This window comes from Marmota flaviventris, chromosome 15 (genome assembly GCF_047511675.1).
Source record: "Marmota flaviventris isolate mMarFla1 chromosome 15, mMarFla1.hap1, whole genome shotgun sequence".
NCBI classification, from domain to species: Eukaryota; Metazoa; Chordata; class Mammalia; order Rodentia; family Sciuridae; genus Marmota; species Marmota flaviventris.
In genome coordinates this window covers 70102701-70115214 of record NC_092512.1, presented here as the reverse complement: position 1 = coordinate 70115214, position 12514 = coordinate 70102701, and the positions used below count along the sequence as shown (strand labels likewise).

Sequence of the window (12514 nt, the reverse complement as noted above, 5' to 3'; positions counted from 1 at the left end):
AAGGGTTTTATACCTGAAAACAAAAGTAAAAGCATATTGAATGCAAAATTTTGCAATAAATAGATTTAAAAAGTTGACTCACATCATATACAAAAATATACTTCAATTGGATTAAAACATTAAATGAAAATAACCCATATAAATTACAAGAAAATATGGGCAAGCATTAGCTGATCTTGGGAATGAATAGGACCGCTTAAAGCATCTTGACAAAAGAAGTTCTACTTATATTGGTGTTTCCTAACATGTGTGCCTTGGATACAGGTTTGAAGTGGCTCTGTAGTCAAAGATGTATGGAAATGCCACTTATTGATAACAGTGCTAAGAGGTGGCTTAGAGCACTAACACCCCTATTATCTCTATTAGCATCTCCAGATCACCACAAAATACACTTAAACAATGTACAAAATAATCAAATATCCCTGAACAATATATCCTAGTGTTTTATAGCCCAAGCAGACTCTTGATAGACTCCTCTTCTTAGACATTCTGGAGCCACCACTGTTGCCCTCTGGAAAGTCAAAATGTCATTAGCAAAGAAAGGTTCTGAGAAATTCTACAATAGAAAAAGAATAAAACTAATTTAAATTGCATTTGATTATTGAACCTTTAATTTAAAATGATGCCTATTAATATCCTGGAATTCATGGTGTGCTTCCTGCCAAATACCAGGTGATGCGGAAATTAATATTTGAACAGGAAAATGCTGTGTGAGAGGTACTTTGTAAAGGGCATACTAGAGGCTCAATTTGAGGTACTCTCTGATATGATCTATTAACATCTTGTGCTGATGCTTTAATTTAGTATTCTAACAATAAACTTCTGCCCACAAAAATAACAACTTCTACTTGCAGGCTGCCTTGGATTTAAATTCTCATATATATCATCATTACAATGTACTCATATTGGGGAATAATATGAAAGGATTTATGTAGATTATTCACAGGGTTAAAAATTTATGTAGGCTTATACTTTTGCTCTTCTCTCGCCTATTAAAATGTATCTTATGCAACTATAGATGCAAAAAATGTGTCAGGTACTTCTTGTTCTGATTTTTATGTCATACTTGCAAAAAGGAACTGAATTTAGATTGTGTTTAAGGAATGGAGCTATACAGTTCAAAGAGAGGGGTTAGGCTCTTCCATAAAAACTCAAGATTGTTACTAGAATGAAGATACAAGTGTTTAAAACCTTAAGAATTATTTTTTCACTCTAAAAATATCCTTTAGATTCAAAATAAAGGGAAAAGAAAGATAAGGAAAAGGCAAAGGTAACACAACTTAAGATGTAAGTATTCCTTGTTCCAATCATATTGGTTATTGGATATTGCTACTTAAAATTAACATCAATTTGAATAACAAAATGTTAGGTTTATGAGCATTAAGATTCAACTTCAGGGCTGGGGATGCAACCCAGTAGAGTGCTTGCCTAGCATGCATGAAGCTGTGGGTTGGATCTCTAGCACCACATAGACACAAAAGATCAACTTCAGATATATTTCTATATTAAATGTATTTCTGTATGTGTAATAATGTCAATGCAAATAATATTTGTTTCCACAAATATATTGTATTAATAACTTCTAGGTCTTTTGTTGCTAGTTTGAGATAATCAGATTTTGAATTTTAATAAAAATCCTACAAAATCCTGGAATGTTAATTTTATCTGATTTTTTTTTTTTGCTAGATGGACACAATTCCTTTATTTCATTTATTTATCTTTATGTGGTGTTGAGGATGGAACCCAGTGCCTCAAATGTGGGAGGCAAGCACTCTACCATTGAGCCACAACCCCAGCCCCTATCATTTGACTCTTTAGTCTTAACTCATTTAAAAATAAGGTTAATAACAGTGAGTATTTGAAATACAAATTAAATTGTATCTAATCTGATTATGGCTAGAAACTGAAAAACAACTCCTCCTGTATTTACCAGGTCACTTACAGTGATTAAGGTGTTGTGACTATATGTATATATTTGAATATATGTGTGTGTACATTCTGTGCAATTTGATTTTAATAGAAATGTGGCACTGACAAATACAAAGCGGGTTCTTTTGGGTCTGCCATGGCTATGCTACTAGACATATGATGACTTAACACTCCTACCTCTTTTCTCTATAAAAATGAACATGAAACATTATTTAGACATTTTGCCATGATTCCTTTATCTTTCAATCAATACAAATAAAATCCTGAACTCAATGTGAACGCAGGCACTCAAAACTCCATTTTAAGATGCTCACCCAGAAAAATCATAAATAATCTTACTCTGCTTTAGATTGGCATCAAAATAACAATACAAAGTTTAAAGGAATCTTGCAGAGAATTTGTGGAATCTTCAGAAACATATGTTTGGATCTTGGGCTGAGACACACTGCCATGGATGACAGCCATTCATTCAACAATTCTTACTGAGGCTACTATGTGCCTGGCACAGAAAATCCAACAATCAACAAATTGCTTGCCCTTATGAACAGACTTACTTACAGTCTAGTGGAGAAGGAAGACAATAGACAAGTAATTATATAATCTCAGATAGTGATTAGTGGTGTAAAGAAAATCAGAGAGATAAAAGAATGAAGGGGCTGGGGTTGTGGCTCAGCAGTAGGGCGCTCGCCTAGCACGTGCGAGGACCTGGGTTTGATCCTCAGCACCATATAAAAACAAATAAACAAAATAAAGGTATTGTGTACAACTAAAAAATAAAATATTAAAAAAAGAATGGAGAAAATGATGGAAGTGCTGTTTCAGAGAGATTGGTGAGGAAAACATCTCACTGGAGCTGAGATTGGCACAGACACCTACATGAATTCTATCTGGAAAGAATTTTCTAGGCAGCAGAGCGCGTATGGAGCCTCGGAGATAGGAACATGCTTGGGAGTGTTTGAAGACTAACAAGAAGGTCAATGTCTCAGCCACATGAGCCAGGGAAACATCAGAGAAGTAGCCAGGGGCCAGATCATACAGGGTCCTACAAGTTGTAGTGAGGGCTTTCTTGGCCCTTAGATAAGAAATTGGATAGCAGGAGGCATGCCTTAACAGACTGGAGGTGGAACTCCTAGCTCTGGAACTTAGCCTTTAAAAAAAAATTCTTAACTGATACATAAAGATTTTATCTGTTTAGAGAAGATCACATGATGTTTTGATACTTTGTATATATTATATAATATTCAAATCAGGGTACACATAATCTCTCCTAAAACATTAATCATTTCTTTATCTATATTATCTACATTCACTCTACTATGTAAAGGACTATAACTTAGAAGTACATGTTAATCAATCTTTCCTCTTCTTTGTTTTCACTTATTTTTAATATTTTTTTTAGTTGTAGATGGACACAATACCTTTGTTTACTTATTTTTATGTAGTGCTGAGGATTGAACCCAGTGCCTCACACATGCTAGGCAAGTGCTCTACCACTGATCTACAATTCTAGCCCTGTTTTCACTTTTTAAAATCAATTTTATTAAGGAATAATTTAGATAAAACAAAATGCATCCATTTTAAGAGAACAATCTGCTGAGCTTTGGAAAATGTATAAATGTCTACCATACCACCATAATCAAGATAAGAAATATTTCCATCCTCTCCCAAAAGTTGCCTTGTTCCCTTTTGTAGTCAGCCCTTATCTTCCAGTTCATACCAGAGCCAGGAACTCAATTGAGATTCTGGGACTCAGCATTATTTTTTATGTTGGAGACTGAACCCAGGGCCTTGCACTTGCTAAACATATGCTCTATCACTGAGCTAAACCTCTAGCCCCATGGGACTCATCATTTTTAAAAAAATATTTTTAATTTATACATGGACACAATATCTTTGTTTATTCATTTTTATATGGTGCTGAGGATCAAACCTAGCACCTCACAGGTGTGAGGTAAGCATTCTGCCACTGAGCCACAACCCCAGCCCAGGACTTTGTAAACCCAACATCTGGGCTGTTCAATATGGTAGCTGCTAGCTACAACCAGCTAAATTTAACTAAATAAAATTTAGCTGGTTAATAATCCTTAGTTGTATTCACCACATTTAAGGTAGCTAGAGGGTGCTATATTGGACAATTATAAGCATAAAACATTTCCATCACTGTGGAGAGGTTTTTTGATTTTGTTTTCTGGTACTAGGGATTAAACTCAGAACCTCACACATGCTAGGCAAGCTCTATACTACTGAGCTACATCCCCAGGCTTTTCTTCATTTTTTTTATCTTGACATGGGGTCTCGCTGACCTAGAGGTTGCCATCCTCCTACCTTAGCCTTCCCAGTTGCTGGAATTAAGGCGTGAGCCAACATATCTGGCTTGAAGATGGTTCTATTGGGAAGTTCTGATACTTTACTCATGGAATTTGACCTTCATCTTACAGAGGTAAGCTAAGTAGGCTGAAACTGAGTAAGTCATACAAGTCACATTAACTAGGTTTATTACCTTTATCACCAAGTAATTAATAAAGTCCTGTGAGGGAAGAGTTTTGTTCATGCTTGGGCCAGGGTGCTAAAGGGAAAGGACCATCCACAGGGATGGCATGATAATGGAAATGATATTGTCCAGATGTTCACTATATAGAAATTCTTTCTCCACTACCAAGTTTAAAAAAATCTCCTATTTTTATTAGGGGAAATAGTGATTTCCTTTAAAACTGGTAAGGCATAATTTTATGTAAAATCAAAACTTAAAATCTTAAGCCTTACTAAATCTATAGTTTTTTCATATTTTATTGGTATAATTTCATTATACATAATACAGTTTTTTTAAAAGGGGAATTCTGAAGCAAATATGCTGAAAATTAAGATTTGTTAAATCCAATAATGAATATATAGGTATTTTAATTTTTTTTTCTGTGTGCTTTTCAATGTTTGAATTTTTACAAGAAAAAGGCCAGCTTTCATTTAAAATGTTGAAAAAAGGTATTTAACGACATCAAGATTGTTCAAGATATGACTATACAATATAAGTTAAAGACAATATGCACAGAAGAATCAGTACGGCATAATTGTTAAGTCCACAGGCTCTGGAAACAGATTGTTTTGGTTTTAATCCTAATTATGCCATTTACTAGCAACAAGACACTTAACCTCTCTCAGTTTCTTCATCTGATCATATAGAATTGCCTCAGATTAAGTAAGTGCATGAAAAGAACCTGGTACACAGTAGATGATGAATTGGTGTTAACAGCTATTAAGACCTTCATACAATTTTGGTATTGCGCGCCCCCCCGCCCCTCGCTTCGCAGACCAGTACTAGGGGTTGAACCCAGGCACTTCACCACTAAGCCACATTCCCAGCCCTTTTTACTTTTTGAGACAGGACCTCAATTAGTTGCTGAGGCTGGCCTCAAATTTGCAATCCTCCTACCTCACCCCTCCCATGACCCCCCTCCCAGTCTTTGGGATTATAGGTGTGGGCCACTGCACTGGACCAATTTTGGTTTCTTAAAAGAGCGTCGGCTGGGTAATACACACAGGTAGTAATATAAACCTAGTGGTACCCAGTGGTAGAATGCCTGCCTCCTACCTGTGATGTACTGGGTTCAATCCTCAGCACCACATAAAAATAAATAAATAAAACAAAGGTATTGTGTCCATCTACAACTAAAAAAATTTTAAAAAGAGCACATACTATATATGCATAGAAGAAAAGCTTGAATTATTTGAATGATTCATCAAAAATATTGGGCTGGGGATGTAGCTCAGTGGTAGTGTGCTTGCCTAGCCTGCGCAAAGTCCTGGGTTTGATTCCCAGCACTCATCTCCCCTTCCCCCCAAAGTTAAATGATTACAAGTAATTTCAACCTCCTTTTTTAAAAGAAACTTTTTCCTAAACATTCTGTATAAGCAAGTCCTTTTGTACTTAAAATGACAGAAACACAGTAATGAGATCTTCCCCTACAAAGTGTGGGCAACCAAATAAGCACTGATTTTCAAAGTGTGATCCTTGGACCAGCTGCATCAGCATCAGAGAGCTTGCTAGAAATGTAAATTCTCAGCATCTCCGTCTTGGGTGGGGTGGAAGTGGAACCCAGCAACCTGTAGTTTTATAAGCCTTCCATTTGATTCTGAAGCTTGTTATAGTCTGGGAACTGCTGTGTGAAGGCATAACCTGTAGCTTTGCTAGGCAAGGGCTCTATCGCTGAACTACACCCCTAAACTTCACCAGTATCTCGGATGAGGAATTATTTTTTTGTTTACGATATAAAAGTGCATAACAGTGTTAGAACTCCAAACTGTTGTCATGCTCTAAGGCTTTAGTAATTCAGTTCTTTGCACCGTGGGTGAGAAAAATGAAACTTTACTGCAGGTATAACTTTTAGCCACAGAAACAAAAACAAAAACCTTCCACGTATAGGGCACATCCAATTTTATAAGCATTCAATTAAAAATTAGCTCCAAGATAAACCTATGTCATTACAAGCAAACTAACTTCAGAATAAAAAACAAACAACTCTTCCAGCCTGAATTAATTATTTGCAAAAAAACTTTTATTGAAAAATGTCCCCTTCAAAGTGGTAATATCACCGATCTTATGTATTATAAGGGTACACTATGAAACAAACATTATTTTGCATGGGGCAGGGAAAATTGGCGAGAAAATAATTAGTACTTGAAGGATTTCTCTTTCAAACACAGAATTTATTTTGAAGAAAATTGTAAACAATTACTAGGGGCAAATCAGTACTAACACCTTTCAGTAACCTTATAGACTCTGGTGCAGAAGGTTTTAAGAAACAAACGAAATTATATTTACAGTTAAAAGATCTTGTATGTGTATTTAAAACGCTACACACATCCAAAGTATTATTTTTACTATAAACTGTAAAGACGTACAGGGTATGAGAAGCCAAATGGCGCCTAGGCGAATTCTACTGGAGAAGAGGAAAAAGGCAGAAAAGGGAGTTCAAGTGCTTCTGTGGGAACGAGAACAGAGAGGAGGGGCAGGGAAAAAAAGGAGGAGGAAAAAAAAAAAAAAAAAAAAGACCCAGAAAGGCACTCTGCGACTCAATCCACTATCCCCACCTCCACTCACACCCTTTATGATATCCAGACCGGACTAAACCATTTCATTCAACCTCCAGGCGCTCTATATCCCTGGGCATTTATTTACTGTATTTTTTTCACTGAAGGCCTTTCCATCCTCCTCCCCTTCTAGTAGTCCTAAACTTCACAACTCTCGTTTTAACACTCAATCCCTTAAACTCTGTTTTTACCAAGCTTCCCTGCATCCTCCCCTCTGCCCAAAGAGGAAGTGAGGCTGGACGCACCGCGGGGAACCCTAGGAAATGTGGTCTTTCTGACTTTCGCCTAGGCCAGTAGAGTAGGGAAGACCACAAAGGAGATCCAGTTAAAACTACAACTCCCGGCAGGCCAAGCGAGACACCCTCTTCCTTTTTGCACCCCCTTCCTATTGCCTTCCTCTTCCTTCTCTCCGTGGGCTCTGAACCGCGTGGCATCATCGTATTTGTAGTTCCTTCTGAAAGAAAGATCCTTAACACTCGATGGCCAAGAGCTGCCGGAAGACTCTAATTACCAGAGGGTATAGCGGAAGCTGCGCCTGCGCACTCTCAGTGAGGGCGTGTATGTCTGTCTGAGGCGGAGAGAGCGAGAGGGAGTGAGTGTTGAGTGCGGGGTGGGGTGGTGGCCGTTACGTTCGGGGCAACGGCTACGGCAGTGAGAAGTAAGAAGAGAAACAGCGTCCGGCGCTTCCGCCTTCGCTTAGGAGGAGGAGGAGCTGGTAGGGAAAGGAAACTGATTCGCCCTGGGCCTGGACTAGATCGAGTCGGGCCGGTGGGGTCTAGGCTATGAGCCTTTGAGGGTCGCCTGGGACGCGGAGCGAGACACGAGAGCCGAGAGCTATGTCTCAGCCGCCGCCGCCGCCTCCGCTGCCGCCGCCACCTCCTCCCCCTGAGGCTCCGCAGACTCCGTCGTCTTTAGCGGCGGCGGCGGCAGCTGCTCCGGGGGGGCTCTCGAAGCGGAGAGACCGGAGAATCCTTTCCGGGAGCTGCCCGGATCCGAAGTGCCAGGCGCGTCTGTTCTTTCCGGCCTCCGGTACTGTCAGCATCGAGTGTACCGAGTGCGGACAGCGGCACGAGCAGCAACAGCTGCTGGGGGTGGAGGAGGTGACCGATCCGGACGTAGTGCTGCACAACCTGCTGCGGAACGCGCTGCTCGGGGTGACGGGAGCACCCAAGAAGAACACGGAACTGGTAAAGGTGATGGGCCTTTCCAACTACCACTGTAAATTGTTGTCGCCCATATTAGCTCGCTATGGAATGGACAAACAGACAGGCCGGGCCAAGCTTCTCCGGGATATGAACCAGGGTGAACTGTTCGATTGCGCTTTACTGGGTGACCGCGCTTTCCTTATAGAACCAGAGCACGTTAACACGGTGGGCTATGGCAAGGACCGCTCGGGAAGCCTTCTATATTTGCATGACACTCTTGAGGATATCAAACGAGCCAATAAAAGTCAGGAATGCCTCATTCCAGTGCATGTGGATGGGGATGGACACTGCCTGGTGCATGCTGTGTCTCGAGCTCTAGTAGGCCGGGAGCTCTTCTGGCATGCCCTGAGAGAGAATCTAAAACAGCACTTTCAGCAACACCTGGCCCGATATCAAGCCCTGTTTCATGACTTTATCGATGCCGCTGAGTGGGAGGACATTATCAATGAGTGTGATCCTCTGTTTGTGCCACCTGAGGGTGTTCCCTTAGGTTTGAGGAACATCCATATATTTGGCCTTGCTAATGTGTTGCATCGTCCCATAATTCTGTTAGATTCCCTTAGTGGCATGAGAAGCTCTGGTGATTATTCAGCCACCTTTTTGCCTGGGCTCATACCTGCAGAGAAGTGCACTGGAAGAGATGGTCATTTGAACAAACCAATCTGTATTGCATGGAGTAGCTCTGGTAGAAACCATTATATTCCCTTGGTAGGCATAAAAGGGGCTGCTTTGCCTAAACTGCCTATGAATTTGCTTCCTAAAGCATGGGGTGTGCCTCAGGACCTTATTAAAAAGTACATCAAACTCGAGGAAGATGGTGGTTGTGTTATTGGAGGTGACAGAAGTTTGCAAGATAAATACTTACTTAGGCTTGTTGCTGCTATGGAAGAAGTCTTTATGGATAAACATGGTATCCATCCTAGTTTAGTTGCTGATGTCCATCAGTATTTCTATAGAAGGACAGGAGTGATAGGAGTTCAGCCTGAAGAGGTTACAGCAGCTGCTAAAAAAGCAGTAATGGATAATCGCCTTCACAAATGTTTGCTCTGTGGTGCCCTTTCTGAACTTCATGTTCCTCCAGAGTGGTTGGCTCCAGGAGGGAAACTGTATAACTTGGCAAAAAGTACTCATGGACAGCTGAGGCCTGACAAAAATTATAGCTTTCCCTTGAACAATTTGGTTTGCTCATATGATTCAGTGAAAGATGTTCTGGTACCAGACTATGGGTTGAGTAACCTAACGGCTTGTAATTGGTGCCATGGCACATCTGTGCGAAGAGTCAGAGGAGATGGATCTATTGTGTATTTGGATGGAGACAGAACTAATTCTAGGTCCACTGGTGGCAAATGTGGTTGTGGATTCAAACACTTTTGGGATGGTAAAGAGTACGACAATCTGCCAGAAGCTTTCCCTATCACTTTGGAATGGGGAGGAAGAGTGGTCAGAGAAACAGTGTACTGGTTCCAGTATGAAAGTGATCCATCTCTGAATAGTAATGTTTATGACGTTGCAATGAAACTTGTTACCAAGCATTTTCCAGGTGAATTTGGGAGTGAAATCCTAGTTCAGAAAGTTGTCCACACCATATTGCATCAGACTGCCAAAAAGAATCCTGATGATTATACTCCTGTAAATATAGATGGTGCTCATGCCCAAAGAGTCGGAGATGTGCAAGGACAAGAATCAGAATCTCAGCTTCCAACTAAAATTATTCTTACTGGACAGAAAACAAAAACTTTGCACAAGGAAGAATTAAATATGAGTAAAACTGAAAGAACTATTCAACAGAATATTACGGAACAGGCTTCTGCAATGCAGAAACGGAAAACAGAGAAGTTAAAACAAGAACAAAAGGGGCAGCCCAGAACTGTTTCTCCCAGTGCCATTCGTGATGGGCCATCCTCTGCACCTGCCACCCCTACCAAGGCTCCCTATTCACCTACAACTTCCAAGGAGAAGAAGATTCGAATAACAACTAACGATGGAAGACAGTCCATGGTTACACTTAAGTCTTCAACAACCTTTTATGAACTTCAGGAAAGTATAGCCAGAGAATTCAACATTCCTCCTTATTTACAGTGTATTCGCTATGGCTTTCCTCCTAAAGAGTTAATGCCACCACAGGCAGGAATGGAAAAGGAGCCAGTTCCTTTACAGCACGGTGACAGAATCACAATAGAGATTCTAAAAAGCAAAGCAGAAGGTGGTCAGTCTGCTGCAGCACACTCTGCCCACACTGTGAAACAAGAAGAGATTGCTGTTACTAGTAAACTGTCATCTAAGGAACTTCAAGAGCAAGCTGACAAGGAGATGTACTCCTTATGTCTTTTAGCAACATTAATGGGTAAGATTAATTTAACTCAAATGGTATTTCTTAATTGTGAATGTAATGTTTCTTTGGAGAAAAAAAAATCTGTGGTTACTGTAAATATTTGATTATATATTTTCAGAGAAAATTGTTTAGTGATTTTGATCGTAGATGTTTAACGTGATTATTGAGTGACTATAAGGAAAACAACTACAAAGTGAAAGTAGTTCCTCAACTGTCACCAGATTATTTAAATATATCTTGTTTTTACAGTAGCTTTTCTTTTTAAAAAATGGATTTTTAATGTATCTATTTAAAGCCTTTTCATTTTTTCCCTCTAAGCTCTCTTTGGCCTTTCCATGTTGTTCATTTTTCATTTATTTTTAAATTTCATTTTCCTGCCTGTCATGTGACTAGGACTTCCTGCTTGATGAATTGCAGTTTCTAGTGTTTATTCTTGCTGCACTCCTTTCTAAGAGTCTCCTCTGTTTCCTGTTCTCTTTCCTAATTCACTACACTTTTCTTATGTGTTCATTTGATATGTGTTTAGGTAATTTTAGTGCTGAGTGAATCTTTACCATCTATTATAATGAACTATTATAGCTCATGAAAAACTTAAGAAATAGATAGATGTTAATGGGGCTAAGAAGTATTTCTTTTTAAAAATGCAACATAAAGGAAAATATCATCCAAATATGTAATTTAAAGCTTTAGATGATTTGGGATACTGTTCAGTGGTGCACCTTTCACATTATCTGTATTTGCTTAGTCTTTGTTTTTAAGTCACTGTTAATATGCTTTACTGAGTCTTTTAAAGTATGAAGTAAAATCTAAATATTTTAGATGTTAGAACGGTCTTATTTTTGCTGAAATTAGAGCTTTCAACTAGAAGGGGGATCTGGGTTTTGATTGTGTTTTTTAAGAGTGCTAAATAGCAGTGAATTGGCCTTAACCTGCTAAAATGAAGATTATTTTTTCCTGGATTATTAAATTTGGGGACTCATTAGTTAGTGGGAGATCTACAAACTCTGCACAAATTTATAACTTGATATTGTTGATTTTAGTTAGGTAGACATAGTAATTGAATTGGAGTATATATAAGGACTTGTCCTAAGCTGTTTACATATTTCTGTCTCTTTTAAGAGTTTTTAGTTTCTTAGAAGCTGCATGGGAATAGAGGAAAGATGATGTGATCTTTGGAGACAGACCTAGAATTTGAATGTTGGCTCCACTACTTATTAACTTAGTGATTTCAGGCAAACTACTTAATTCCTCAGTACTTAAGTTGCCTCTTTATACAAAATACCCTTTGAAGTTTGTATGTAAGGGCAATAGTGAAGTATTCCTAGAACTCTATAAAATTTTAAATAATATCCATTAAAAAATGGATAAAACTATATACATGCAGAAGGCATTTTAAAAGACTGGCATTCTCCCTGGTCAAAAACAGGGAAGAGATGGTCTTCCTCAATACAAGATGAACTCCTGAGAATGTGGCTCATATCTTATCTAACCTTGTATATTCAGTTCCTACTATATTGCCCAGCAGTTTTGATTGAATTCAATAGGTGACATTAACTCATCTAAAGAAAGGCTGTATCTGCAGAAATGGAATGGATGGTCAGCACTGAACATTGAAAAAGAGTCTGAAAAGCAGAATTTGGCAATGTTTATACACTGCTGTACAAAGGAAAAAGATACATCATCTGGGGTTCATGATAATTCTGGTAACTAGCAAGGTAATCTTTGCTGAAGGACAGGAATATTATATCAGTCCTGCCATGGCCTCTGAGAGATCTCAATCTCTTTGCCTGATTCCATATTCATGAAGGATTTATTTTTATTCACTTAGTTTCCTGATAATAAATTGTGATGTACAGGTGAGAGTGCAGATAAAGATTATCTTTAGAAGGCTATGTTCTCCATTGTGGATTAATAAATTGGCATGGGTGGGATTATGATCAGTAGTCTTGAATACTGGAGCAGC

General features: G+C 38.9%; 1 protein-coding gene across 1 annotated transcript in view; it reads left to right on the top strand.

Moving 5' to 3' along the window:
* The first annotated feature begins 7592 nt into the window (after positions 1–7592).
* Vcpip1 (valosin containing protein interacting protein 1) overlaps positions 7593–12514 on the top strand; it is a 29058-nt gene continuing 24136 nt past the window's right edge. The window contains exon 1 of the mRNA XM_027932843.2: positions 7593–10563. Coding sequence (XP_027788644.1) covers positions 7851–10563 — 2713 coding nt within the window. The 5' untranslated portion in view covers positions 7593–7850. The remainder of the gene's footprint in view (positions 10564–12514) is intronic.